Here is a 27,988-nt window from a genome sequence, read left to right as displayed (position 1 = left end):
CAGGGAGGTGGTGGAGTCCCCATCCCTGGAGGTGTTTAGGAAGAGACTGGATGGGTGCTTGGTGCCATGGTTGAGTTGATCAGATGGTGCTGGGTGATAGGTTTGATGACCTCAAAGGTCTCTTCCAACCTGGTTAAACCTATCCTATCCTATCCTATCCTATCCTATGCCCCAACCTAAACCTCCCCTGGTGCAGCTTGAGGCTGTTTCCTCTTGTTCCATCCCTGGAACCTGGACCTGGAGGTCTCAGCCCTGCTCTTCCCTCCACTACCACCAGTGATGGCCTGGATTTTGCCATGTGTGTACTTCTACCCTAGCTGAGGGTGAGAATGAGCTTCAGGGGTAACACAGAACCACAGAATCACCAAGGTTGGAAGAGACCTCAAAGATCATCGAGTCCAACCTGTCACCACAGACCTCCTGACTAAACCATGGCACCAAGTGCCACATCCAATCCCCTCTGGAACACCTCCAGGGATGGGGACTCCACCACCTCCCTGGGCAGCACATCCCAGTGACCAATCTCTCTGTCTGGGAAGAACTTTCTCCTCACCTCCAGCCCAAACTTCCCCTGGCACAGCTTGAGACTGTGGCCTCTTGTTCTGGTGCTGGGTGCCTGGGAGAAGAGACCAACCCCCACCTGGCTCCAACCTCCCTTCAGGGAGTTGGAGAGAGCAAGAAGGTCTCCCCTGAGCCTCCTCTTCTGCAGGCTAAGCAACCCCAGCTCCCTCAGCCTCTCCTCCCAGGGCTGTGCCCCAGACCCCTCCCCAGCTCTGTTGCCCTTCTCTGGACACCTTCCAGCCTCTCCATGTCCTTCTTAAACTGAGGGGCCCAGAACTGGACACAGGAGTCCAGGTGTGGCCTGAGCAGTGCTGAGCACAGGGGCAGGAGGACTGCCCTGAGAGGAAGAGCCTGCTGCCAGCCCCGGGGGTCCATACCTGCAGTGCACGACGATGGGCCCCGTGTCTGGAATGCTGCGCTGCGCCCGGTTCACTTGGTCCAGAAAGCTCAGAACCCCTCCTGGCTCATTGGGCACCCCATGGTCTGGCCAGCTGAAGTACTGATAATGCTTCACCAGCCTGGGGTGCTCACCCTGCTGGCAGCAAAAACCTGCTCAGAAAGCTCCAGGAGGTTTCTTCCTCTCTTACCAGCAAAGCTTGGGGCCGAGAGCTTCAAGCAGGGAGAGGATGAAGTAGGGGAAACCCAGCTGGCAGAGCCACAGCTGCTTCCCACAGGGCAAGTTCAGGATCCCAGGATGCTGGGGCTTGGAAGGGACCTCTGGAGGTCTTGGAGTCCAACCCCACCCCTGCCAGAGCAGGAGCACATCCAGATGGGGCTGGAAAGGCTCCAGAGAAGGAGGCTCCACAACCTCCCTGGGCAGCCTGCTGCAGGGCTCTGGGAGCCTCACAGTGCAGAAGTTCCTCCTCATGGTGAGGTGGAACCTCCTGGGCTGGAGTCTCCATCCATTGCCCCTTGGCCTATGCCAGGGTGCAGCTGAGCAGAGCCTGGCCCTGTCCCCTCTGACCCCCAGCCCTCAGATATTTATCAAATCCCTCCTCAGCCTTCTCTTCTCCAGGCTGAACACCCCCAGGGCTCTCAGCCTCTCCTCCCAGGGCAGTGCTCCAGCCCTGCAGCCCTCCCTTGGACTCCCTCCAGCAGATCCCTGTCCCTCCTGAGCTGGGGAGCCTGCAACTGGATGCAGTACTGCAGGTGGAGGTCTCCCCGGGGGGGAGCAGAGAGCCTCAGCCTTCTCTCCGGGCTGAACAGCCTCCCCTGCGGGCTCTCTCCAGCACAGGCAGCAGCAGCAGCCGGAGCAAAGCACTCACCCTGTCGGTCCGGAGGATCTCCAGCTCCCGCAGGCAGTAGCCCTGCGCCTCCCTCTCGCTGAGGCCGCGCACCCGGACGCTGCCGTACTCCCTGCTGCAGCTCTTCTCCGGCCAGTAACGGAAGCACTTGTTCTGCACGCACAGCACGGCGGCTCAGCACCCCCCGGGGCGGCTCAGCACCCCCCCCGGGGCGGCGCAGCACCCCGCAGGGCGGCTCAGCATCCCCCGGGGCGGCGCAGCATCCCCCGGGGCGGCGCAGCATCCCCCCCCGGGGCGGCGCAGCACCCTCCGCGGGACCTCAGCACCCCGCAGGGCAGCTCAGCACCCCGCACTGCACCTCAGCACCCCCCGGGGCGGCTCAGCACCCCACACGGCACCTCAGCACCCCGCAGGGCAGCTCAGCACCCCCCGGGGCACCTCAGCACCCTGCAGGGCAGCTCAGCACCCCGCACTGCACCTCAGCACCCCACACTCCAGCCCCTCAGCACCCCACACTCCAGCCCCTCAGCACCCCTCACAGCTCCTCAGCACCCCTCACAGCTCCTCAGCACCCCTTACTGCCCCTCAGCACCCCCCAGGACACCTCAGCAGCCCTCACGGCCCCTCAGCACCCCACACTCCAGCCCCTCAGCACCCCTTACGGCTCCTCAGCACCCCTCACACTCAGCCACACATCAGGTTGCCTTGGAAAGCATCTTCAAGATCATCCAGATCCAACCCCCCCCTGCAGCCATGGGCAGGGACAGCTCCCACCAGCCCAGGTCGCTCAAAGGGCTTCATCCAGCCTGGCCTGGAGCAGCTCCAGGGAGAGGCAGCACCCACAGCAGCCTGCTCAGGGGAGAAACATCTCCCATGCATGGCTGGAAGGGACCTTGAGTCCCCTGGGCTGCAGGATGGGGGACAGGGCTTCCCTTTGCACAATCCCAGCATGGTGGGGGTTGGAAGGGACCTCTGGAGAGGTCCAACCCCCCCTGCTAAAGCAGGGCAGCCACAGCAGCTTGCCCAGGATCACAGTGTCCAGGTGGGGTTGGAATGCCTCCAGAGGAGGAGGCTCCACAGCCTCTCTGTGCAGGCTGCAGGACTCCAGCAGCCTCCCAGCAGTGCATTCACCCTGCAGCTTCGCAGTGCTGGCAGGAATGTCTGCCCATTCTCCCTGGAAGAGCTGCAGGGAGGGGGACAGCCACAGCCTCCCTGGGCACCCTCCTTGTAAAGAATCCTCCCCAGCCTCCACCTGCCCTCCCCAGCCTCCACCTGCCCTCCCCAGCCTCCACCTGCCCTCCCCAGGCCCCCTGCCCGCTCTCACCCTGCCCCGCTCCACCTCCTTGGTGGTCATGACGATGACGTGGCTGTTCTCCTGGTACACCATGGCCCAGAAGTCATTCACCGTGGTCTGCAGGCAGCCCTGGGTGGCTATGTAGACCTTGCCGTGCTCTGAGCTCCTTCCCTCTTCGGGGATGCTCTGAGGAGCCGAGGAGAGGAGGGAGGGAAAGCAAAGCCAGCGCTGAGGAACCCGAGGACTGCTTTCGTGCCCCTCCAGCAGCACTCAGCCAGGCAGGAGGCCACAGGGTGACCCCCAGAGGGTCCCTTCCAGCCCCTATCAAGCTGAGCAACCTACTGCAGTGTGAGGTGTCCCTGGCCATGGCAGGGGGGTTGGAACTGGCTGAGCCTTGAGGTCCCTTCCAACCCTGACAGTTGTCTGATGATGCTCTGATTCCTGACCTCTCCTCCCCTCCAGCACACCTCTCCTCCCCTCCAGCACACCTCTCCTCCCCTCCAGCACACCTCTCCTCCCCTCCAGCACACCTCTCCTCCCCTCCAGCACACCTCTCCTCCCCCCAGCTGCTCCAGCAAAATACCCTGCCTGCCCCCCCAGGGACCTTTCTGGAACCCACACTGCTGTGCCACAGGCTCTTGCCAGCAGGCAGCTGCACAGGTTGCAGGTGGATGTGGCTGGAAGGAAGCCCCCTTGAAGGCTTCCCCAGGGCTGGTGGCTGAAGTGCTAGAGCAGCACTGCTGGAAAGGCAGCTTGGAGCAGCTCCTGCCTTACAGAGGGCAACCAGGATTTGACCTTGGAGATCATGTTCAGGTCACTGAGAGCCTGGCTCAATCCTCAGGGACCTCCTGAGCAGGAATGGAAAAGGAAGGGATGGAGAGCCTCTTAGATAGGGGCAAGGAGGGGATGGAGAGACTCAGATAGGGGCAAGGAGGGGATGGAGAGACTCAGATAGGGGCAAGGAGGGGATGGAGAGACTCTCAGAGGCAAGGAGGGGATGGAGAGACTCTCAGAGGCAAGGAGGGGATTGAGATACTTAGATAGGGGCAAAGAGGGGGTTGAGATATTCTTCCATAGGAGCAAGGAGGGGGTTGAGATACTCTCAGGGGCAAACAGGACATGGAGAATGAGATCCCATGGGATACAGTAGGACAATCCAGTGTTTGGCCTGGATCTGGTGAAAGATACTGGTCCTGATGGGCCATGCCCTCAAAGCTGGCACCCTTACTGCACTTAGCCAGCAGAAACACAGCACTGGGCTGAAGAGAGCCCCCCCAGCACAGTGCCTTCCCTTCCCCAAGTACCTTGATGTAGTTGGCATTGATGTAGTCCGAGCCAGGCACGCTCTCATCCACGTCCCGCAGTGCCACCCGGGTGGTGTCAACTGCAGGAGAAGAGAGCCCAGGATCAGCACCCCTGGGGGCACAGATGGGCTGGCACAGGGCAGCCACAAGGCTCTAGCCCCTTCCCCAGGACCCTGGAGACCTCTTTCCAACTCAGCCAGGATCTGAAAGGTCTCTTCCAACCAAAATGGTTCTATGACCATTCCCCAGGACCCTGGAGACCTCTTTCCATCTCAGCCAGGATCTGAAAAGTCTCTTCCAACCAAACTGATTCTAAGACCATTCCCCAGGATCCTGGAGACCTCTTTCCAACTCAGGCAGGATCTGAAAGGTCTCTTGCAAACAAACTGATTCTATGACCACTCCCCAGGACCCTGGAGACCACTCTCCAACTCAGCCAGGATCTGAAAGGTCTCTTCCAACCAAACTGATTCTAAGACCATTCCCCAGGACCCTGGAGACCTCTTTGCATCTCAGCCAGGCTCTGAAAGCTCTGCAAGGGGACCTGGCCCCAGGGAAGGCTGCAGAAAGGGGGCTGGAAGCCCCAAGGCAGGCTGGCAGGCTCTCCTTACAGGGAAGGATGTTCTTGTAGCGATTCTTAGCCTTGTTCTCCGGTCGCTGTCCCTCCTTCCTGGGGTAGAGGAGTTTGCACTCCTGCTGCTGCAGCATCTGGGGAGCAGAGAACAAGAGAACAAAGTGTTCTGAACAAAGGGGAGGCAGAAGCAAAGGAAGGGCTCTCTTGCCACTAGCTGCTTGGCTTCCTAACGCTGAGAAGAGCAGAGGGAGTGCTGGCAGGAAGGGAAAGGCAGCCAAGAAGCAGCTTGATGAGAGAGTTAATGGAGGGGAGAAGGCACAGATCCCTGCAGGGAACAAAAGCCATGCAGGTCTAGGCTGAGGAAAGAGAAACAGCCTTGGACATGAGGGGGAAAGGGACCTGAGGGACGTAAAGGACCAAGAAATAACTCAGCTGAACACAGAAGACAGGGGAAGGAGAAGCAGCAGCGAGAAGAGGCCCTCAGTGCTTCACACTGCCATGCAGACCTGGTCTGCTTCCCCCATGGGCCCCAGAGGGACAGAGCACAGCAGCAGCTCATACCTCAAACTCTTCCCAGAACCCTTGCTTGGCCTTCTCACTGTGATCTGCCATCTTGTTCAGCTCCTTCACCCTGTTCTCAATGTTGGCTGCGTTGATGCGTGTGGCGTTGAAGGGCTGCGGGCAGATGAGGACAGAAATCACCACCAGGAGCAACCAGGAGCAGCAAACCAGCTCGTGCCCCCCTTGCATAAACAGCTCCTGAATCCCTGGGGGGCAGTGGCAGGAGCTGAGTCCCTTCCTGAAGCCTTGGGTGCACGGCCAGGGACCCCTCCGTGAGCCCGGCCGAGCGGGACAAGCAACCAGCAGGATGTTGTTGTAGGGGCAGGGAGGTCCCGAAGAGCAGGGCCAGCTCTGTGTGCTCCTGCAGAGCCCAGCAACCAGCAGACATGTGCCAGAGCAGCCCTCACACCTGCTTCAGGTGAACCACAGCTCCAGACTTCTCCACCATGGGGTTCTTCTTGTAGTGCTCCACCAGGTCCGTCAGCGTGTCGAAGCGCTCTCCTCCCCCCACGTCGTACTTCCCGTCTGGCTGCAGCAGAGAGTGACAAAACCAGGCTGAGACCTGGGCAGGGGACACGGAGACACGGCTGCCAGCTGGCTCAGACCCCTGCAGGGGGTGGGCAGGGGCAGCAGGGCCGCTCCCACCTGGTAGTGGATCATGACGTGGGTGACGTGCGGCTTGCGGTCCCCGCTCTCCAGCTTGTCCTCGTTGGTCAGCACCGACAGCACGAAGTCCCCCGGCTTGCTCTGGCTCTCCCGCACCAGGAAGCTGCCTGGCTTGCCCTTCTCTGTCAGCAGCTTCTCTGCCTCCTTGCCAGTGAGGTGCCCATGGTACCACCTGGAGAAGGGAAGGAGAAGGGAAGGAGAAGGGAAGGAGAAGGGAAGGAGAAGGGAAGGAGAAGGGAAGGAGAAGGGAAGGAGAAGGGAAGGAGAAGGGAAGGAGAAGGGAAGGAGAAGGGAAGGAGAAGGGAAGGAGAAGGGAAGGAGAAGGGAAGGAGAAGGGAAGGAGAAGGGAAGGAGAAGGGAAGGAGAAGGGAAGGAGAAGGGAAGGAGAAGGGAAGGAGAAGGGAAGGAGAAGGGAAGGAGAAGGGAAGGAGAAGGGAAGGAGAAGGGAAGGAGAAGGGAAGGAGAAGGGAAGGAGAAGGGAAGGAGAAGGGAAGGAGAAGGGAAGGAGAAGGGAAGGAGAAGGGAAGGAGAAGGGAAGGAGAAGGGAAGGAGAAGGGAAGGAGAAGGGAAGGAGAAGGGAAGGAGAAGGGAAGGAGAAGGGAAGGAGAAGGGAAGGATTAACGAGGTTGGAAAAGACCTTTGAGATCATCCAGTCCAATCTGTCACCCAACACCATCTGATCAACTAAACCATGGCACCAAGGGCCTCATCCAGGCTCTTCCTAAACACCTCCAGGGATGGTGACTCCACCACCTCCCTGGGCTAGACAGCCCCAGGGCTCTCAGCCTTGCCTCAGAAGAGAGATGTTCTGTTCCCTCAATCCTCCTCACAGCCTCTCTTGGACACTCTCCAGCAGCTCCCTGTCTGCTGCAGCAAGGAGCCCAGCCCTGGACCCAGCCCTCCAGACGAGACCTCCCCAGGGCAGAGCAGACCACTGCCCTCAGGCAAAGAGCTACCTTCTCTGCTGGGGCTGCTGGTGATGGGAAACCCACTTCCAGGCTCCCCATCTGCCTGCTCAGCCCTCTGGCACGACACCAGCTGGAGCTATTTTAGGAGCAGTCCCCAGGGACTCTCCTCCACCGCGGCTGCAATGTCATCCCAGTACCTTTGCCTGAGGCTGGAAGTGTCAGGGCTTAGCTCAGCCCTCCAGCTAAATGTGAAATGGCATCAGAGCCTCCCAAGTGCCATGTGAGGTGTGACAAGCACTGGCACCTAGGGACAGGGCTCTGAGGAGCAGGGATTCTGGCAGGTCTGACTTGCAGGTGGCTCTGCTTCCCTGGGCAGCAGCCCTGGGGGTCAGCAGGCTGCAGTCAGGCACCAGCCTGGGCAACACTGGCCAAGAGCAAGAGAGAAGCATAGGAGGGGCTGGGAAAAGACCTTTTAAGATCAAGGAGTTCAAGATGCTCTGACACAGCTTGGGGGAGGCTTTTCAGAGGGGTCCTTCTGGCTGTGGCTCCTGCTGCTCCCCTCCCAGCTCATTCCCTCCTCCTCCCCCTTCCAGCCCTTCCTGCAGCCACTTCCCAGCCCAGTGGTGCTCACAACGTGCAGGGAGGTCTGTGCTCAGCTCTTCCAAGCTGCTCCACCTCTCCATCTGTGCCCACCTTGCATGCATCCTCTTTCTCCACCTACTCCCTCCTAACCCTTCCTCCTGCTGCCATACTCACAGTGGCATTCAGGCTCTCCTGGAACCAGCTCCCCCAGGAGCCTGTGGCAGCCTTGCCACCGTGTCTGGCACACAACCATCCACCCAGAGAGCTCAAGCAGCAGCTCAGCCTTGCTAGCTCCATGCTCTGGCTCTGCAGCTCGCCTGGCCAGGCACAAACCCAACCCTTGGGAGAGGAGCAGGGCTTCTTTTCTTGCCTTCCATCACCCCCACACTCCATCCCCACCTCAGCAGGGGCTCTGGGCAGATGCCACAGGCCCCACTTTGAAGGCACCTGGCTCCTGGCCTGCTGACCAAAGCTGCCAGGCTCCAAATAACCTTGCAGGGGAGATGCAGTGGCATCACCTCACGTCCCAGCAACTCTGCCCTGGAGGGCAAAGCTGACAGCAGCAGCCAGAGATGAGCAGGGCAGAGAACATCCCCACCCTGTGCTCAGCACTGGGGAGGCCACACCTCGAATCCTGGCCTCAGTTTTGGGCTCCTCACTCCAAGAAGGACATTGAGGGGCTGGAGTGGGGCCAGAGAAGGGCAACGAAGCTGGGGAAGGGTCTGGAGAACAGGGGCTGGGGAGCAGCAGCTGAGGGAGCAGGGGGTGTGCAGCCTGGAGAGGAGGAGGCTGAGGGGAGACCTCATGGCTCTCTACAGCTCCCTGCTCAGCACTGCTCAGGCCACAGCTTGAGTTCTGAGCTCCTCAGGTTAGGAAAGAGGTTGAGATGCTGGAAGGTGTCCAGAGAAGGGCAACAAAGCTGGGGAGGGGTCTGGAGCACAGCCCTGGGAGGAGAGGCTGAGGGAGCTGGGGTTGCTTAGCCTGCAGGAGAGGAGGCTCAGGGGAGACCTTCTTGCTCTCTGCAACTCCCTGAAGGGAGGTTGGAGCCAGGTGGGGGTTGGGCTCTTCTGCCAGGCAAGCAGCACCAGAACAAGAGGCCACAGTCTCAAGCTGTGCCAGGGGAGGTTTAGGCTGGAGGGGAGGAGAAAGTTCTTCCCAGAGAGAGTCATTGGCCACTGGGATGTGCTGCCCAGGCAGGTGGTGGAGTCCCCATCCCTGGAGGTGTTTAGGAGGAGGGGATGGGGAGCTGGGTGCCATGGTTGGTTGATCAGATGGTGCTGGGGGAGAGGTTGGACTGGATGCTCTCAGAGGTCTCTTGCCACTTCCCCAGGGCTTCTGCTAACCTGAGCAGCTGCCCAGCTGCTCTGCAGAGCAGCAAAGAAACTGCCCTGGCAACAAGGGCAGCATGTGAGCTGCAGGGACTTCCCAGGGCCTGGCCCAGCAGCTCAGGGGGTGGCATGCAGGGGAGTGCCTGGGCTCCATTTCAGGAACTGAGAGTGGGCACAGCTTCAGCTGCTAAAGTTAGACTGCGGAGGGAGCCGCTGGGGCACCGCCAGCAGCCTGCCGCTGCCTTCCCCTCTCCAGCCCAGGGAACCCGAGGGGGAGGAGAGGGCACAGAGGGCTCACTGCAGTGCCACGGATGAGGGGGAGGGAAGGAGGTCACTCATGAGCTGAAGCAGCCCAAGGCAAGCTGCTGCTTGCAGGGAGCTGGAGATCCCCATCCGTGAGAAGGAGAAGGAGCAGCTGGAGAGGCTCCAGAGGAGGCAATGGATCACAGAGTCAGCCAGGTTGGAAGAGACCTCAGAGAGCATCAGGTCCCACCTGGCACCCAGCACCGCCTGACAGCTAAACCATGGCTCCCAGTGCCACATCCAAGCCCCTCCTGAACACCTCCAGGGATGGGGACTCCACCACCTCCCTGGGCAGCACATCCCAAGGGCCAATCTCTTTATGGGAAGAACTTTCTCCTCACCTCCAGCCTAAACCTCCCCTGGCACAGCTTGAGACTGTGGCCTCTTGTTCTGGTGCTGCTTGCCTGGGAGAAGAGCCCAACCCCCACCTGGCTCCAACCTCCCTTCAGGGAGTTGCAGAGAGCAAGAAGGTCTCCCCTGAGCCTCCTCTTCTGCAGGCTAAGCAACCCCAGCTCCCTCAGCCTCTCCTCACAGGGCTGTGCTCCAGACCCCTCCCCAGCCTGGTTGCCCTTCTCTGGACATGATCAATATCCTTCTCAGGATATGATGAGCAGAGGGCTGCAGAACCTCCCCTGTGAGGACAGGCTGAGAGAGCTGGGGCTGTTCAGCCTGGAGAAGGCTGCAGGGAGACCTTGGAGCTGCCTTCCAGGACCTGAAAGGAACTACAGGAGAGCTGGGGAGGGACTTAATAACAGAATAAACCAGGTTGGAAGAGACCTTCAAGATCATCCAGTCCAACCTATCATCCTGCACCACCTAATCACCTAAGCCATGGCACCAAGCACCCCATCAAGCCTCCTCCTGAACACCCCCAGTGCTGGGGACTCCACCACCTCCCCAGGCAGCCCATCCCCATGGGCAACCCTTCTGACACTGCTGTGCAGCTCTGGATGCTCACAACAGCCAAAATCACCTCCACACCCCCACCCTGGCTGTGGAGCTCCGTGCCCACCCCCAGGGCAGGTGCAGCTGCCCACTCTGAGCTCCCTGGGCAGCCAGAAGCTTCCCAGGGGCAGGCAGGGCTGCTGCAGAGCCTGGCTTACCTCTCTGAGGTGGGGTCCTGGCAGTTGAGGGGGTACTTGAGCTCGATGACATTGCTGTTCTTCTCCCTCAGCAGCCCCTGCTGCTCGGTGTAGTACTGCACCAGCTCTGCCAGGGTGGCAAACTTCTCCCCTCCATACAGGTCATAGTAGTCCCCTGTGTTCTGGATCTTGATGTGGGTCACCTCATCGTTCCTTCTGCAGAGGGAAGGCAAAGGAGGCTGTCAGGAGGGCATCCTGCTGCCCACATCCTGCCTCCTGAAGCCCCACCTCGTGTTCTCTGGTGGTTCAGACACCTCTCAGGCTCATCACAGGTCTGCAGGAGAAGGGATGCAGGCTCCTCGGCCAAGGCTCCTCAGCCAAAGCACTGACTCCACACCTTGCACGCTCCCAGGCCAGCAGTGGAGGGATCACAGAACTGTGCTGGTGGGGAAAGACCTCTGAGTTCTATCCAGCTGTTGACCTACAGCCCTGCTCTGGCAGGGAGCCTGGACTGGATGATCCTGAACGTGTCCAGAGAAGGGCAACCAGGCTGGGGAGGGGTCTGGAGCACAGCCCTGGGAGGAGAGGCTGAGGGAGCTGGGGTTGCTTAGCCTGCAGAAGAGGAGGCTGAGGGAGACCTCATTGCTCTCTCCAGCTCCCTGAGAGGAGGCTGGAGCCAGGGGGATGTTGGCCTCTTCTCCCAAGAAACAGGCAGCAGGACAAGAAGAAACAGCTTCAAGATGCCCCAGGGGAGGCTGAGGTTGGGCAGGAGGAACAATTTCTTCCCCCAAAGGTTTGTCAAGGCCTGGCCCAGGCTGCACAGGTGGAGTCCCCATCCTTGGAGGGGTTTCAAAGCCCTGGAGATGTGGTGCTGAGGACCATGGTTTGGTGGTGCCCTGAGCAGTGCTGGGTTGGACTTGATGACCTTGAGGGGAGGTTGGAGCCAGGTGGGGGTTGGTCTCTTCTCCCAGCAGCACCAGAACAAGAGGCCACAGTCTCAAGCTGTGCCAGGGGAGGTTTAGGCTGGAGGGGAGGAGAAAGTTCTTCACTGAGAGAGTTGTTAGCCACTGGAATATGCTGCCCAGGGAGGTGGTGGAGTCCCCATCCCTGGGGGTGTTCAAAAGGGGATTGGATGTGGCACTTGGAGCCATGGTTTAGTTGTCAGGAGGTGTTGGGTGCCAGCTTGGACTTGATGCTCTCTGAGGTCTCTTCCAACCTGCTTGGTTCTATGTTTCTATGATCTGTCAAGGTCCCTTCCAACCCAAACCATTCTGTGGCTTGCAAGCCCTATCAAGGTCCCTTTCAAGGTCCCTTCCAACCCAGACCATTCAGTGATTCCATGACTTTCAAGCCCTAATCAGCTGCTCTGGAAGGGTTAATGCCTTCCCCTCCCCAGTGCTGCCCCCCAGGCTCAGGGCAGCCTGGCTGGAAGCCTTGGCCAGCCTGTTCCACGAGCCACCTGCACCTTGGCACAGCTCCTTCCCCTTCTGAGAAGGCCACACTCAGCTCTGAGGAGCAGCTTCATTGCCTCTCCAAGGCACTGAAGCAGCAGCCCCCCTGAGCTGGGGAGCCATGGCTGGAAGCCCTCTGCTTGATGGACAAGCTGGGTCAGAGAGAGAGAGAGATGGGGAAACCTGGGCACATGGCTCCTCCTTTCCCACCCTGAGCTGCTCCAAGCCTGCCTCAATCTGTTGCCAAAGCAACCAGGACATGCAGGAGGCTCAAGGTGGCAGAAGCAGTGTGCCAGGGCAGGCAGAAAAGGCATTTCAGAGGGGGAAGGGGGGATGAGAAAAGCTGCAGGGCCTGTGCATGAAGAGCTGCACCATGGAAGGGGCTGGGGAGCTCTCTGCAGTGCTGGGCTCCTGCTGCAGCCTCCTCAGCACTGTGGGGAAAGGCTCTGGATGGGCTTGGGTGCCCAGCCCCAGCTCCACAAAACCTCCTCCTGTTTAGCTTTCCTGGGCCTGGCAGATCTTGGCAGGGACCCCTGGGAATCACCCAGCCCAGCCCCCACCCCCTGCCAGAGCAGGGCAGCCACAGCAGCTTGCCCAGGAGCACAGTGTCCAGAGGGGGTTGGGATCTCCCCAGGGCAGGAGGCTGCACAACCTCTCTGGGCAGCCTGCCCCAGGGCTGCAAGAAGCTTCTCCCCTCGTGTTCAGGGGGAGCCTCCTGAGCTGCAGTTTGTGCCAGCCACCCCTCTGTCCTGCCACTGGGCACCACTGAACAGAATCTGCCCTCTTGCCACCCCCCCACGTAGAGGAAGCTGCTGGGCATCACTGCTGGGTGCTTAGAGAGAGAGTTAACTCCTCCTGGGGCATCTGCTTAGCTGAGAGCTGGGCTGCCACACCAGCTCCAGCTGCCCCAGGGGCAGAGGCTGCCAGGTTTGGCCCTGTCTCACCCAGGGGGAGAGCAGAGCTCACCAAGGCTGAAAGGAGAGGTGGCTGTAAGAGCCCAGCTGCCAGCCAGCACTCCCAGCACCAAGAGGAGCCACTGCTGCCATCCACACCAGCAGCTGGACCTGAGGAGCCTTTGTGCAGCCCAGGAGGCAGCAGCCCAAGCTGTGCTGCTGCTGCTTGGCCTCAGGCTCCCAAGCTCCCTGCTTCCCACAGCTCCATCCCCACAGCCCAACAAAAGGCTCAGTTCACAGACACCCCCCACCCCCCACCCCGACCCTGGAGCACTTCAGGGATGAAAAGCAGAGAGCCAGGCAGGGGCATTTACCCCATGAGCCCTCAGGGTCACCCTGAACACAGAGGGCATTGATCAAGGCTCCTTTCCTTCCCATCCTCTCCTCCTGAAGCTTGCTGCAGGCTGGGCAGCAGAGCTGGGCTGCAGAGGAGCAGCAGCCATGAGACTGTGCCCTCCACAAGCTGGCTGCAGGGGGCAAATGAAGCACCAAGGAGATGCCCCAAGCACTCAGCTGCCCTGTGCTGGAGGCTGTGGCTGCTTCTGACTCACAGCCACAGCTCCTCCCGGGCTGCAGCACCGCTCAGTCCCAGCTGCCAGCTCTGGTTGGCAGCACATGGCATGAGAGCTGCCTCCATGCCAAGCTGAGCTTCCTCAGCAGCACAACTCCTTAGCTGGATAGCCAGGAGGCTTCCTGGAGCCAAAACATTCCAGCTTGGGGACCTGAGGCCAGACTGCAGTGACCACCACTCTGCTCCTCTCCAGCACAGAGGAGAGGCAAGAAAAGACCTTGCTCCTTGTTTCTTCCTGCTGCATCCCACCTCTAGTCCATGGCCCTGAGGCAAGGGTTGTCCCTTCTTCCTTGGTCCCCCTTCTCCTTTCTGCCTTTCCTCTGGCTCCTTCCCTCCTTTCCTCTTGCTCCTTCCCTCCTTCCAGCTTGCTCCTTCCCTCCTTCCCTCCTTCCAGCTTGCTCCTTCCCTCCTTCCTCCCTTTCCTCCTGCTCCTTTACTGCTTTCCTCTTGCTCCTTCCCTCCTTTCTCTTCCTTTCTTTCATGTTGGTGAAATGGTGAAGGCTGAAATAGGGAAGAAGAGCAGGGGGGAGAGGGGGAGAGAAGAAGGGCAGGGGGGAGAGGGAGAGAGAAGAAGGGCAGGGGGGAGAGGGGGAGAGAAGAAGGGCAGGGGGGAGAGGGGGAGAGGGAGAGAAGGGCAGGGGGGAGAGGGGGAGAGGGAGAGAAGGGCAGGGGGGAGAGGGGGAGAGGGAGAGAAGGGCAGGGGGGAGAGGGGGAGAGGGAGAGAAGGGCAGGGGGGAGAGGGGGAGAGGGAGAGAAGGGCAGGGGGGAGAGGGGGAGAGGGAGAGAAGGGCAGGGGGGAGAGGGGGAGAGGGAGAGAAGGGCAGGGGGGAGAGGGGGAGAGGGAGAGAAGGGCAGGGGGGAGAGGGGGAGAGGGAGAGAAGGGCAGGACAAAGTAGCCCCAGAGTTCCATGGAAGCCTCCTCCTCAGTTCAGCACTGTGGCTCCCCAGCCCCTCCTGAGGCCATGGCTCTGGGTCCAGCCCAGCACAGGGTCACTTGGTGTGTGGTCTGGTCAGCCAGCACTCCACTGCCTGCCTCCTCCCCAGCCCACATCCTCTCTGGAATTGACAGGAGCTGCATTTCCCCTTTCAAACAAAGCCCTTGAAGAAGCTGAGGGGGTTGAGGGGGAGGTGGTTTGAAAAGAAGAAGAGGTTTTGATTGCTTTCCTCAAGGTACTTTCTCCTCCTGCCACCTCTGGTCTGGGTGCTTCTTGAAAGGTATCTGCAGTGCTTCCTTGGAAACCCTTGGAAAGGAAGCCAAAGCACCCCAGGGAGAGCAAAGCCTCATTCACTCTGTCCTGCTCCAGCTCCAGCTGAGAGGAGCCACACCTTGTGCCATCTGAGTGGGGGGAAGGTACCAGGGAGAGGAGAAGACCCCAAGGGGAAGGCACTCACCGAGGAGGGCAGGAGGAGGAGGGCAGGAGGAGGAGGGCAGGAGGAGGAGGGCAGGAGGAGGAGGGCAGGAGGAGGAGGGCAGGAGGAGGAGGGCAGGAGGGCAGGAGGAGGAGGGGAGGAGGAGGAGGGCAGGAGGGCAGGAGGAGGAGGGGAGGAGGGCAGGAGGAGGAGGGGAGGAGGAGGAGGGCAGGAGGGCAGGAGGAGGAGGGGAGGAGGGCAGGAGGAGGAGGGGAGGAGGGCAGGAGGAGGAGGGGAGGAGGAGGAGGGCAGGAGGGCAGGAGGAGGAGGGCAGGAGGGCAGGAGGAGGAGGGCAGGAGGGCAGGAGGAGGAGGGCAGGCACCACTGGCTCTGGAAAGCCCTTGCCACAAGCACAGAGCTAACCCTGGCAGGCCAGGGGCAAGGGCAGAGCGAAGTGGCCCTTGGATGTGGGACCACAGAATCATTCAGGCTGGGAAAGACCTCTGAGACCAAGTCCAACCATCAAGCCAACACCCCCAAGGCCACTGAACCATGGCCCCCAGGTGCCATGGCCAGATGTTCCTGAGCACCTCCAGGGGTGGGGACCCCACCACCTCCCTGGGCAGCCTGTTCCAGTCCCTGACCACTCTTGCAGCACTTCAGCTGCTCCCACAGAGAGCTCCTCAGTGTCTCTTGCACAGCTCTTCACCAGGGCAGGGAGTGCTGGAGGGGTCCAGACTTCCTCTGCTGCTGTCTGCTTACCTGACAGAGAGGGTGAAGTCTCCTGGGTTGCTCTTGCTGGGTCTGGCCAGAAAGCTGCCATGGACACCTCTGGTCAGGAGCAGCTTCTCTGCCTCAATTCCACTGATGTTGGGATGGAACCACCTGCAAAGTGCAAAGGTGAGATGTGAGGCAGCAGAGAGCAGCCTCAGCCTGCTGGGGTTGCCTTCCTCAGACCCTGTCTTCTGACCTGCAAGGCAGGCAGAGAGCCCCAGACCTCCCCAGCAGATGAACTGCAGACATTCCAAGGCAGGCCTGATGGGACCTGAGCAACCTGATCCAGCAGGGGACATCCCTGCTGGCTGCAAGGGGGCTGGGGCAGGTGACTTCAGGAGGTCCCTTCTAGGATTCTGTGTTGCAGGAACCTCTCCATTCAGATGATTTCAGACCCAGAAAGTCTTCTCAGGCTCCTTCCAAGAGGAGGGACTTTCCCAAGGGACTCTGTCCTCCTCAGACCAAGCACAACCCAAGAGAGCTCTAGGGAGGCCAAGGCCCCCAGCTGCACAACTGCTGTGCCAAACCCACTGCCTGGCCTTGGGAAGCAGCAGCCCAGGGGCTGCTCAGCAGGGCAGGTGGTGCCCATGGCTAGCAGGACAGAGACAGCTCACCCCAAGGGAGGAAATGTTGCATCACACTGTCTGCTCCTGCAGTGCCATCTTCACCTTCCAAGTGCCTGCTGACCTCACCTCTGATGCTATCAGCCTTGACATATCTCCTTGGTGGGATGGCAAGGGCTGGTGCTTCCCCACACCATGCACACCAGGCTGATGGTGTCCCAGCTTCGTGGCTGTGTGTTTCAGAAGGCACTGAAAATCCCCCTCCTGAGGGCCAGCCTCGCTGGAGCAGCCTCACAGGTCACACACACAGCAGCCCAAAGTGAGTCAGCTCAGTCCTGAAAGTGTTGCTCAGGGTTAGGTCATGCTGCAGGAGACAGTTCATGGGGGCAGAGCTGACTCTGAGGCTCTGCTCTGCTCTGCTGAGACCTCACCTGCAGTGCTGTGCCCAGCTATGGGACCCCCCAGCACAAGAGAGGCATGGACCTGAGGGAGTGGGGCCAGAGGAGGCCACAGAGATGAGCAGAGAGGGCTGGAGAACCTCTGCCCTAAGGACAGGCTGAATGAATTGGGGCTGCTCAGCCTGCAGAAGGCCCCAGGGAGACCTCAGAGCTGCATTTCACTCCCTGGAAGGGACCTGGAGGATGGCTGGGGAGGGACTGCTCAGAAGGGGCTGTGGGGAGAGGATGAGAGGCAGTGGTTTGCAACTGGAGCAGGGCAGAGGTAGGTTGGACATCAGGAGGCAGCTCTGCACAGGGAGGGTGGTGAGGCACTGGAACAGGCTGCCCAGGGAGGTGCTTGAGGTCCTGTTCCTGGAGACCCTCAAGATCAGCCTTGATGTGGTCCCGGGCAGCCTGCTGTAGTTGGAGCTGTCCCTGCTGAATGCAGGGGTTGCCAAGATGCCCTTCGAGGCTCCCTTCCACCCTGGTGTGGCCCTGCTTGGCTCCAGCATCCCACTTTGCAGGAGCAAAGAGGAGCAGGGGAGCCACAGGCAGCACTGCAGGGCAGGAGTGAGCGGGGAGGGGGAGAGATCTGGACCCAGCCCCCCCTGACCTGCCAGCCAAGGGAGGTGTGCCTTCTCAAGGGGGGAGGGGGCAGAGCTGGAAACGTTTCTGGGTGCTCCTTGCACAGCATGGCTTGCAGGCAGCTGCCTGTGGGCCAGGTGAAGCCAAGACTCTGTCCCCAGGCGGCTCCGAGCCGCCGCGGGGAGCTGCGTCAGCCAGCGCCTCGCCGGCCGCCTGCGGGGGGGAGATGCCCCCAGGGACCAGACCTGCAGCACACAAAGCCTGAAGAGCAAACCTGCAAAGGCCAAGGGCTCAACCTACACAGGGCCAAGGGCTCAACCCACACAGGGCCAAGGGTTCAACCTGCACACACTGGAGTGTGTTTGTCTCTGAGGTACACAGAGAGAAGGTCAAGGAGGGCCAGCAGCTCCTCCCCAGCCTGGGATTTCCTCCTCCCCACCGCAAGCCAAACAGTTTGGATTAAGGTCCCTTGCATTCTGGAGGAGGGGAGGCTCGTGGATCCAGATGGCAAACAGCAATCCCAAGGCTTCCCAGCCTCTCCCTGCCGCCACAGGGGTGGCAGCCTTGCCCAGAGCCACTGTCTGCAGGGGCTGCACTTAACCGCTCCTGGCCCGGGAATGGAAGCTCTTAATGGAGCTTAATGGAGCCTGGGGAGGAGGAAAAGCTGCCAGAGGCCACACAGCAGCTTTCCACTGAGTGCCTAACAGCCACAAACCCAGCACAGCATCGCCAGCCACAGCACACAGCAGGGAAACCCTAAGGGAACATCTCCAGCAGAAGGGTGGGAGGAGAGCCACCTGAAAGGGGCTGCAGGGGAGCTGGGCAGGGACTTCTGGCAAGGGCTTGAAGTGAGAGGGTGAGAGGGAATGGACTGAAGCTTGAGGAGGGCAGGTTGAGACTGGAGATGAGGAGGAAATGCTCTCCAGTGAGACACTGGCACAGGCTGCCCAGGGAGGCTGTGGCTGTGCCCTCCCTGGAGGTGCTCAAGGCCAGGCTGGATGAGGTCTTGAGCAAGCTGGGCTGGTGGGAGGTGTCCCTGCCCAGGGCAAGGGATTGGGCTCAAGATAATCTGCAAGATGCCTTCCAAGCCAAACCATTCTCTCACTCTCTGAAGGCTCTTTGGTTTGTGAAGGTTGCCTCATCCTCCTCCAGCCCACACCTGGAACCTGCCTGCTCCACTGCTCTCTGCTGCTTCCTCCTCTGGCTGATGGCACAGCTGCCACAAGCCAGCACACAGCCCGAGGTGTGCCCATCACTGCAGCTTGCCTGCTGCCCTGGAACAAGCTGTCCCTGCCACAGAGCAGCTTCAGAGCTGGGGTTTTTTTTTGTGGGAAGAGAGCTGGTAAGCAAAACTCAACCCACAGCAGAGCAGGCAAGGAGAAAAACCCCAACCCACACAGCTCCTGCTAAATGGCAGCACCAAAACCTGCAGCCAGAGACCCACAGCTGGAGGAGAAGGCATCATCCACTTGCAGGTGAACCTTGGGCTGCAGGTTAGACCTTTGGGGCTCTCAGATCACTTGGAGGAAGAGCTGCAGTACCAAGCTGGAGGCTATCAACTACTGGCCCAGGCTCCACAGCAGAGCAGGCAAGGAGAAAACCCCAACCCACACAGCTCCTGCTAAATGGCAGCACCAAAACCTGCAGCCAGAGACCCACAGCTGGAGGAGAAGGCATCACCCACTTGCAGGTGAACCTTGGGTTGCAGGTTAGACCTTTGGGGCTCTCAGATCACTTGGAGGAAGAGCTGCAGTACCAAGCTGGAGGCTGTCAACTGGAGGCTGAGCAACTGGAGCAGGGCAGAGTTAGGTTGGGCAGCAGGAGGAAGTTCTGCCCAGGGAGGGTGGGGAAATACTGGCAGAGGGATGTGGTTGAGGCCCTGGAGACATTCAAGATCAGCCTTGCTGTGGCCCTGGGCAGCCTGCTCTAGCTGGAGGTGTCCCTGCTGAGTGCAGGGGGGGGTGGGGTGGCCAAGATGAGCTTTGAGGGTCCCTTCCAGCCTGATGTGATCTGCGTGGGGCTCTGGCCAGGCTGAGCAGAGCAGCAGAGCTCAGCCTGGTCAGCAGCAGAAAGGGCTCCCAGCCCCCAGAACCCTCCCTTGGAGCGAGGCAGGCTGCCTGAGGGCTGGCAGGAGGCTGGTGTGGGGTGCCTTCAACACCCCTCTGCTTGGGGGGAAGATGCAAGAGCCCTCCTCAGAGAGATGCCAGCTGCCCTCTGCCCCCACACTGTGCTCAGCTCCAGCTGATGCAACAGCCTCAGAGCCTCCCTGCCTCTGGGGCTACCAAGAAAAGCCATGCTGGGGGCCCAGGTAGAGCAGAGATGGGGACCTCTGGCTTCAAGACAGCCCCTTGGGTGGAAGCAAGGTTGCAGCAGCAGCTCTCCAAGAGGGAAACCTTTCCCTGAGCTAAAAAGCTATCCAATAATTTCCCTCTAATTACTGAGGAGTCCTTGTTCCCACCGAGTGTTAGTCATTTCCTCCCTCACAGGAGCAGGAATGCTTGCTTCTGCTGGAATGCACCCCTGTGCATCCCCTGTCTGGGGAGGAAACAAGGACAGAGAGTTGAGCAACAGCCCTACACCCTCAGGAGCCCCTCAAGCAAAGCCCAGCTGGGAACCCTGGAATTCGAAGCAGCCCCAGCAGGCAGCCCCCAGATGAAAGGCACCCTACCTGCAATGATGCCTCTGGAATGACTGGGAAGCCACTCAATGTGGCATCAGGGAGGGAGGGAGGGGACACAGAATCCTGCTCATCAGCTGAGGAGCGCTAGGAAACGACTGCCTGAGGTTTCCTGGAGGGACAGAGCCCCCAGCTGATGCTTGCAGAGCTGGGCTGGGCTCCAAAGGGGGATGGCTTTGAGCTAAAAGAGGGAAATGAGGAGATAAGGAAGAAATTCTACACCCTGAGAATGGTGAAACCCCGGCCCAGAGGGGTGGCAGAAGCTGCAGCCAGGGTTGATTAGGTGGTGTTGGATGATGGGTTGGACTTGATGATCTTGAAGGGCTCTTCCAACCTGGGTGGCAGGTTGTGTCCTGTCCCACTGAGCAGAGCCTGGCCCCAGCCTCTTGCTGCTCAGCCTTCAGCTCCTGCTGAGCATTGCTCAGCTCCTCTCTGGGGCTGCCCTGCTCAACACCCCCAGGGCTCTCAGCCTTTGCTCCTCACAGAGATGCTCCAAGCCCCTCAGCATCTTCCCTCTCCTGGACTCTCTCCAGTAGCTTCCTCTTGAACTGGGGAGCCCAGAACTGGACACAACTCCTCAGCTATGACCTCCCTAGGGCAGAGCAGAAGGAAATCCCCCACTGGTGCTTGCACAGAGTGGGTTTGAACCAACCTTGGCTGCAGCAGTGGAAACCTCAGCCTACATCTCAGCCTGCTGGAGGCTGACCTTCACCAAGAGCAAAGCAGCTTTGGGCTGTGAGCAGCAGGGCACCCAGCACTGCTCTGTGTCACCTTCAAAGGGAGGTCTGAGCTCACCAGGGAGGTTTGAGTTCACCACCCACCTCTGGGGCTGAAGCTCAAAGACACTGCCACAGAAATGGTTTCACTCACAGCTCCTCAGAAACAGCTCCTCCAGAGCTGCCACTTGCAGTGCACTGGGCAGAGTGGCTTAAGCCAGGGATCAGCAGTGGCTTTTGACTAAGAGCAAGCTCAGCTGTGGCCACCTCGTCCCTGGAAGTGTTTAAGACCAGGCTGGGTGAGGCTTTGAGCACCCTGGGCTAGGGGCAGGTGTCCCTGCCCATGGCAGGGGGGCTGGAAGTGGATAAGGGTCCCCTTCCAGCCTGCAGGACCTCCCAGGGTCCCCTTCCAGCCTGCAGGACCTCCCAGGGTCCCCTTCCAGCCTGCAGGACCTCCCAGGGTCCCCTTCCAGCCTGCAGGACCTCCCAGGGTCCCTTCTAACCCAACCCATTCTAGGATCCTATGAATCAGCTTTATGGCTCTGCCATTTAATTCCAGTTTCAGCCCTGTCCCTGGAGACCCTGGGGGAAGGAGGCTGGACAGCCCCCAGCTGCCATCCTGGGAGGTGCTGGGGGGCAGAGGATGAGGCAGGACGAGCAGAGTGCAAACCCCAGAGAGGCAGAGCAGCAAAAGCGCCGCAGGAGCTCTCCAACAGGAGCAGGCAGCGGCCTCCTGGCAGGGAGCTGCTGCAGACAGCTTCCATTTCCCAGCTCTGGAGCCTCCCTTGGCATTAATTGTTAATTAATACAGATGCACATCTGTCCTACCTCCCTGCCACATGCCAGGTTCTGCTCCCATCTGCTCCCCGTGAGTCAGTCCCTGGATCGAACTTGTTCCAGCCCAGGCTTGCCGCTGGCACATCTCCTGCTCCTCAGGTGCTGTCCCCCCCTTCACCCTCTGAGCCTCCCTCCCCAGCTCCCCAAAAGCAGCAGCACAGCCAGCACCTGCCACAGGCTCCTAGCAAAGCTGCCCTCTCCTTCTCTCCCCCAGCTCCTGCCTGCTGCCCTCTCCCCCTCACCCCCAGCTCCTGCCTGCTGCCCTCTCCCCCCAGCTCCTGCCTGCTGCCCTCTCCTGCCCTCTCCCCCAGCTCCTGCCTGCTGCCCTCTCCCCCAGCTCCTGCCTGCTGCCCTCTCCTGCCCTCTCCCCCAGCTCCTGCCTGCTGCCCTCTCCTGCCCTCTCCCCCAGCTCCTGCCTGCTGCCCTCTCCTGCCCTCTCCCCCAGCTCCTGCCTGCTGCCCTCTCCTGCCCTCTCCCCCAGCTCCTGCCTGCTGCCCTCTCCCCCAGCTCCTGCCTGCTGCCCTCTCCTGCCCTCTCCTCCTCTCCCCCAGCTCCTGCCTGCTGCCCTCTCCTGCCCTCTCCCCCAGCTCCTGCCTGCTGCCCTCTCCCTCCAGCTCCTGCCTGCTGCCCTCTCCTGCCCTCTCCCCCAGCTCCTGCCTGCTGCCCTCTCCCTCCAGCTCCTGCCTGCTGCCCTCTCCTGCCCTCTCCCCCTCACCCCCAGCTCCTGCCTGCTGCCCTCTCCCCCCAGCTCCTGCCTGCTGCCCTCTCCTGCCCTCTCCCCCAGCTCCTGCCTGCTGCCCTCTCCCCCAGCTCCTGCCTGCTGCCCTCTCCTGCCCTCTCCCCCAGCTCCTGCCTGCTGCCCTCTCCTGCCCTCTCCCCCAGCTCCTGCCTGCTGCCCTCTCCCTCCAGCTCCTGCCTGCTGCCCACTCCTGCCCTCTCCCCCAGCTCCTGCCTGCTGCCCTCTCCTGCCCTCTCCCCCAGCTCCTGCCTGCTGCCCTCTCCCTCCAGCTCCTGCCTGCTGCCCACTCCTGCCCTCTCCCCCAGCTCCTGCCTGCTGCCCTCTCCTGCCCTCTCCTCCTCTCCCCCAGCTCCTGCCTGCTGCCCTCTCCTGCCCTCTCCCCCAGCTCCTGCCTGCTGCCCTCTCCCTCCAGCTCCTGCCTGCTGCCCTCTCCTGCCCTCTCCCCCAGCTCCTGCCTGCTGCCTCACTCTTTCCTCCTCTCTCCCCAGCACAAAGCACAGCACCATGCCCTCCTCCACCGCTGGAGCCACTGCCTGGCCACTTAACCATGGAGATGGCAGCTGCCACACTGCCCAGGACAGCTCTGCTCCAGCTGTGAGCAGGAACAGCCATCATGGATCCCTGGAGTGGGTTGGTTTGGAAGGGACCTTCCAAAGCTCATCCACTTCCAAGCCCCCTGCCACGGCCAGGGACAGCTCCCACCAGCCCAGCTGGCTCAAGTCCTCACCCAGCCTGGGCTCACACAGCTGCAGGGATGGGGTGGCCCCCAGCTGAGCCTGCTCTACCCCTGCCTGCACACAGCTTCAGCCAGCACCTGCCTATCACCGAGGCTGATAGGGGAAGCTCCTCCTCCACCGCCCCCACGCCTTGCACTGCCCAGATAAAGGCTCTGCAGCCAGAGGGAGAGGAAGCCAGGGACCAGAGTTAAGACCCAGGGCACAGCAAGGCCTCCTCTTGCAGGCTGCTCTGCAGGAGCACAGTCTCACAGTGTCACTGAGGTTGGAAGAGACCTCAGAGATCATCGAGTCCAAGCTGGCACCACAGACCTCACGACCAGACCATGGCTCCAAGGGCCACATCCAAGCCCCTCTTGAACACCTCCAGGGGTGGGGACTCCACCACCTCCCTGGGCAGCACATCCCAGTAGTTAACAGCTCTCTCTGGGAAGAACTTTCTCCTCACCTGCAGCCTAACCCTCCCCTGGCACAGCTTGAGACTCTGGCCTCTTGTTCTGGTGCTGCTTGCCTGGGAGAAGAGCCCAACCCCCACCTGGCTCCAACCTCCCTGCAGGGAGCTGGAGAGAGCAAGAAGGTCTCCCCTGAGCCTCCTCTTCTGCAGCAGCCTCCCAGCAAAGCAGTTTCTCCTCATGCTGAGGAGGACCCTCCTGGGCTCCAGCTTGTCTCTGTTGCTCCTTGTCCCTGGGCACCACTGGCCAGAGCCTGGCCCCTTCACCCTGATGCTTCACGCCTCAGATGCTTACAGACACAAGCCCCACTGCTTCAGCAGCTGCCCCTCTGGCTGCAGGGCTCTGGGGCCACTTCCAGCTCCCCCTGGGGCCACTTCCAGCTCCCCCCAAAGCTCAGCACACCTTGAAATGCCACAGCCCAGCCCAGCAAGTCAGCAGTGCCTGCCAGCCCTGCTCAGCAAGGAGAGGAGCAAGGAGCCCTGAGCACAGCACTGCTGATAAGGATCTAATAACCTCCCCAGCTCACATCCTGCTGGCAGGATGCAGGGGCAGCCTCTCCTGGGCTGCAGGCAGCACCACCAGCCTCCTCAGCAATCACATCAGCAGCAAGCAGAGTCATCAGGCAAATGGAAACTGCTCACCCAGCTGCCCAGGGCTGCAGCCAGCACCAGCAGAAAGGTTCCACCAGCCAGGAGCTTGCAGAGGCATCCCCAGGGCAGCTGCCCCTCCTGGGGCAATCACACACACACAGTGCTTGGAAGCCTGCTCCAGGTGGAGGAGTCCCTGCTGACCACAGGGGCTTGGGGGGGTCCCTCCCAACCCCATGCAGCCTGTGAAGGGACCTCTGAGGGGCAGCTGCAGCCCAAAGCCTCCCCCTGCTAGAGGAGGAGCCCCTGGAGTGCACCACCCAGCAGCCAGGCCCTGGGCCAGGCTGCTCTGCTCATCCCTCTGACCCCCCCCTAACATCACAGAGCCACAGAAACAGTCAGCTGGGAGCAGAGCCTCAGGACCCCCCCAGCCCAAGCCAGAGCCCTGCTCTGCACAGCTCCCTCCTAAACCAGAGCCCCAGGCAGCACAGCCAAACCACCCTGACACACAGCCAGCCCTGGGGACTCCCCCACCTCCCTGGGCAGCACTTGCCAGCCCCTGGCCACCCTTGGTGGGGAAAAGCCTCTTCCTAATGTCCAGTGGTAGCTGGAGGCCATTCCTTGGTCTGCCACTGCTGAGCTGTGAGGAGAGAGCAGCAGCAGCCTCTCCACTACCTCCTTACTTTCAGCTCTCCCCTCAGCCTCCTGCTCTCCAAACCAACCCTCCCCAGCCCCTTCCTCTGCTCCTCAGCAGCTGTCTCCTCCAGGCCCTTCCCCAGCTCCCCTGCCCTGGCTCCAGCCCCTCCTGGGCTGGGCTGCCCAGCAGTGGGCACAGCCCCTCCGATGACTCCTGACCCTCCCCCAGGAGCAGCTCCCATCCTGCTGCAGCACCAGGGGGAGAAGCTTCCAGTGCAAGCTCAGCTCCCCCCAGCCGACCTCCTCCCCTCTGCCTCCTCCCCCAGCTCCGAAGCAGCAGAGCCCAGGGAGGGCATTTCCTACCTCACCATCACCGCTCAGGGCTCCTCCAGAGGCCGGCAGGGACTCCTCAGTCCCCAGGAGGGGCAGCTCCAAAGGCAGGGAGGCTCCTGGGCCGTGGGAGGCTGGGAAGGGCTGGCCCTAGGGGGTGGGCTGCAGCTGGCTGCCCGCTGGGAAGCCTCCAGCCTCCAGCATCCTCCGGGAGGCTGTGCTCCAAGCCGTGGAGCTGGCGACTCCTCAAGCCCAGAAGTGATAAGTGGTTGGCTACCAAACCCCAGCCCAGCTCAGGGTGAAAGGGAGGAGGAGTGGAGAGAAGAAAAGGAAGTCATCTCCTTCTCTTATCAGCAGCCAGCCAGCAGCTGGGGATAGAGTGCTGAGAAGAGGGCTGGGGAGGGGAACCAGCAGGCAGGCAGGGGGGGAGACCACAGCTGCCTGGCACCTTGGGGGCAGCCAGAGCTGAGAGAGAGAGAGAGAGAAGGGTTGGTGGGCACAGCTGGAGCCCAGGGAGCAGAGCTAGAGCCCAGGGAGCTCCCTGGTGGGCAGAGCTGGAGCCCAGGGAGCAGAGCTAGAGCCCAGGGAGATCCCTGGTGAGCAGAGCTGGAGCCCAGGGAGCAGAGCTGGAGCCCAGGGAGCAGAGCTGGAGCCCAGGGAGCAGAGCTGGAGCCCAGGGAGCTCCCTGGTGAGCAGAGCTGGAGCCCAGGGAGCAGAGCTGGAGCCCAGGGAGCAGAGCTGGAGCCCAGGGAGCAGAGCTGGAGCCCAGGGAGATCCCTGGTGAGCAGAGCTGGAGCCCAGGGAGCAGAGCTGGAGCCCAGGGAGCTCCCTGGTGAGCAGAGCTGGAGCCCAGGGAGCAGAGCTGGAGCCCAGGTTGCTCCCAGGTGAGCCCATGGAGCTCCTGGACCTGAAATTCCTCTTCCTCCTTGCAAAGCAGCAGAGGAGGTTTGTGCTGCAGAGCTGCAGTGCTGAGCCAGCCATCAGCCCCCTCCCAGAGCTGGGCTCTGCTGCTGCCAGGCTCCTTCAGGAGGAGCCTTCCAGCTGCTCTGGTGCCCCTGCAGCCCCTCTGCACCCCTGCCTGCCGCTTGGGTTTCCCTCACTTCAGCTTCAAGAGAGTTTGGCCTCTGAGTCAGTTCCTCTGCCCTCCAAAGCAGGGCTCAGAGCCCTTCCCCTGATCTCTCTGCAGCTCTCTCAGCTCCTTGCAGAGGGACACTGCACCTACTGCTGGGACCCCACAGGCAGCTTTGCCTCCAGCACAAAGAGTTCTCCACAGCCCTCCTGAGCTTGGAGGGTTTGATCCCCCCCCCCACCCGGGGACAGGGGCTCAGAGAGCAGCCAAGGCAGAGCCTGGTCCCCTCCTCGAGGCCTGGAGAGAAAGAGTCACTTCCTGAGGTGACACAGAACAGAACCCAGAGCTCTGCCCTGGGGAGGCTGCTCTCAGCCACCCCAGCCCCAGGCACCTCCCCAGGTCCATGTGCAGTGGTGACCTGGCTGAAGGTCTGGGAGGTCTCCTCCAGCCAGAAGCAGAGAATCAGAGGATGGTTAGGGCTGGGAGAGGGGAAGGAAAAGCTCACTCCTCCAGCAAGGACACAGACTGCACAGGCCTGGAAGGGACCTCCAAAGCTCACCCAGCCAGGTCCCAGCAGCAGCCTGAGGCTCCAGCTTGGCAGCAGCTCTGTGCTGTGGGCTGGGGGCAGCAAGCTTGGCTTATTTCTACCCTCATGGCCCACATCTGCACCCCCCCAGCACTGACACATGGCCACTGCCCCCCAGGCTGCCTCCTGTGTCAGAATCAGAGCTGTCAGGGTTGGAAGGGAGCTCAAGGCTCAGCCAGCTCCAACCCCTGCCATGGGCAGGGACACCTCACACCACAGCAGGTTGCTCACAGCCACCTCCAGCCTGGCTGCAAACACCTCCAGGCAGGAGGCTTCCACCACCTCCCTGGGCAGCCTGTGCCAGGCTCTCACCACCCTCCTGGCCAACAACTTCTTCCTCACAGCCAATCTGAGTCTCCCCACTCCTAGTTGTGCTCCATCCCCCCCAGTCCTATCCCTGACCCCCTCTAAAGTCCCTCCCCAGCTTTCCTGGAGCCTCCTTCAGGTGCTGGAAGGATGATTCTGTGACTGCCTGCCCAGGTCTAGAGAGAGGACCTCTGTTGTCAGCTCAGAGGGCACAAGTGGACAGGGCAGCCAGGCACAAAGACCCTTCCTCAGGCCAGCCCCTGGGCAGGAAGGATTCTGTGTTCTCAGCACTGCAAAGGCTGCAAGCAGAGAGGACAACTCCTCCCTTCCAAGCAGAGCCTAAAGCCAGCACCGAGCTCCCCCTGCTCAGCAAGCTGGGGGGGGGGAAGCAGACCTCAACACCCAGACACAGAGCTGTCTCCCAGGGCCTGAAGGGATCCTCCAGGAAGGCTGCAGAGGAACTTTTCCTAGAGGCAGGACAATGGCTTGAAGCTGAGGCAGGGCAGGGTCAGAGGGAGCTGAGGAGGAAGCTCTCCTGTGGGGAGGCTCCGGCACAGGCTGCCCAGGGAGCTTGTGGCTGCCTCCCCCCGGGGGGGGGTTCAAGGCCAGGTTGGCTGAGGCCAGCTGAGAGCTGTCCCTGCCCACGGTGGGAGGCTGGAGCAGAGGATCTCTGAGGTGCCTCCCAGCCTGAGCCATTCTGTGACTCAGCCACAGGATGCACTGGGTGGGAAGGGACCTCTCCAGGTCACCTTGCCCCCACCCCCCCCGCGCTCAGCAGGGCCATCCCCAGCTGGGGCAGGGCTGCTCAGAGCTCCACCAAGCCTCAGCTTGAGCACCCCAGCGACCACCACAGCCCTGCAAGCAGCAAACTGCTCCCTCCCACCTCAGCCAAGGACTCCAAACACCTCCTCCCTCTCTTTCCCTCTCCCTCTGTTATCATCCCAAGGCTGCTCAGCAGCCCAGGCAGTGCCCAGGGAGAGCTGAGCTCGGTGTCTAACAGCCAAGGCCATCAGCAGGCTTCCCAGGCAGGGCAGGACTCCCCTTGGTTCACAGCCAGCACTGGGGTGCAGTGCTGCAGGTTCAAGCACTCCCCAGCTTCCTCTGCTCTCTTCTCACACAACTTTGCCTCTCCACCCCTGGGCAGGCAGCAGAGATGCCCCAGGTCACACCTGCAAGGGCTAGGGGGGAGGCAAAAAGGAGCAGGCTGCAGCCTGGGGGCCGCTGCCCA

General features: G+C 61.3%; 1 protein-coding gene across 1 annotated transcript in view; it reads right to left on the bottom strand.

Annotated features, from left to right (window-relative positions):
- The window catches only part of LOC104305936 (tyrosine-protein phosphatase non-receptor type 11), a 45,796-nt gene that overhangs the window by 4,380 nt on the left and 13,428 nt on the right, over positions 1–27,988 (bottom strand). Inside the window, exons 2-11 of the mRNA XM_054175779.1 lie at positions 15,495–15,617; positions 10,429–10,623; positions 6,184–6,376; positions 5,948–6,067; positions 5,539–5,652; positions 5,015–5,111; positions 4,404–4,483; positions 3,130–3,285; positions 1,827–1,958; positions 939–1,093 (exon numbers count right to left, since the gene is read on the bottom strand). Of these exons, the coding sequence (XP_054031754.1) occupies positions 939–1,093; positions 1,827–1,958; positions 3,130–3,285; positions 4,404–4,483; positions 5,015–5,111; positions 5,539–5,652; positions 5,948–6,067; positions 6,184–6,376; positions 10,429–10,623; positions 15,495–15,617 (1,365 nt within the window). The remainder of the gene's footprint in view (positions 1–938; positions 1,094–1,826; positions 1,959–3,129; positions 3,286–4,403; positions 4,484–5,014; positions 5,112–5,538; positions 5,653–5,947; positions 6,068–6,183; positions 6,377–10,428; positions 10,624–15,494; positions 15,618–27,988) is intronic.

Source organism: Dryobates pubescens, chromosome 33 (assembly GCF_014839835.1).
Source record: "Dryobates pubescens isolate bDryPub1 chromosome 33, bDryPub1.pri, whole genome shotgun sequence".
Taxonomy (NCBI): Eukaryota; Metazoa; Chordata; class Aves; order Piciformes; family Picidae; genus Dryobates; species Dryobates pubescens.
Note: the sequence above shows the minus strand (reverse complement) of the source record. Positions and strands in the feature narration are given on the sequence as shown.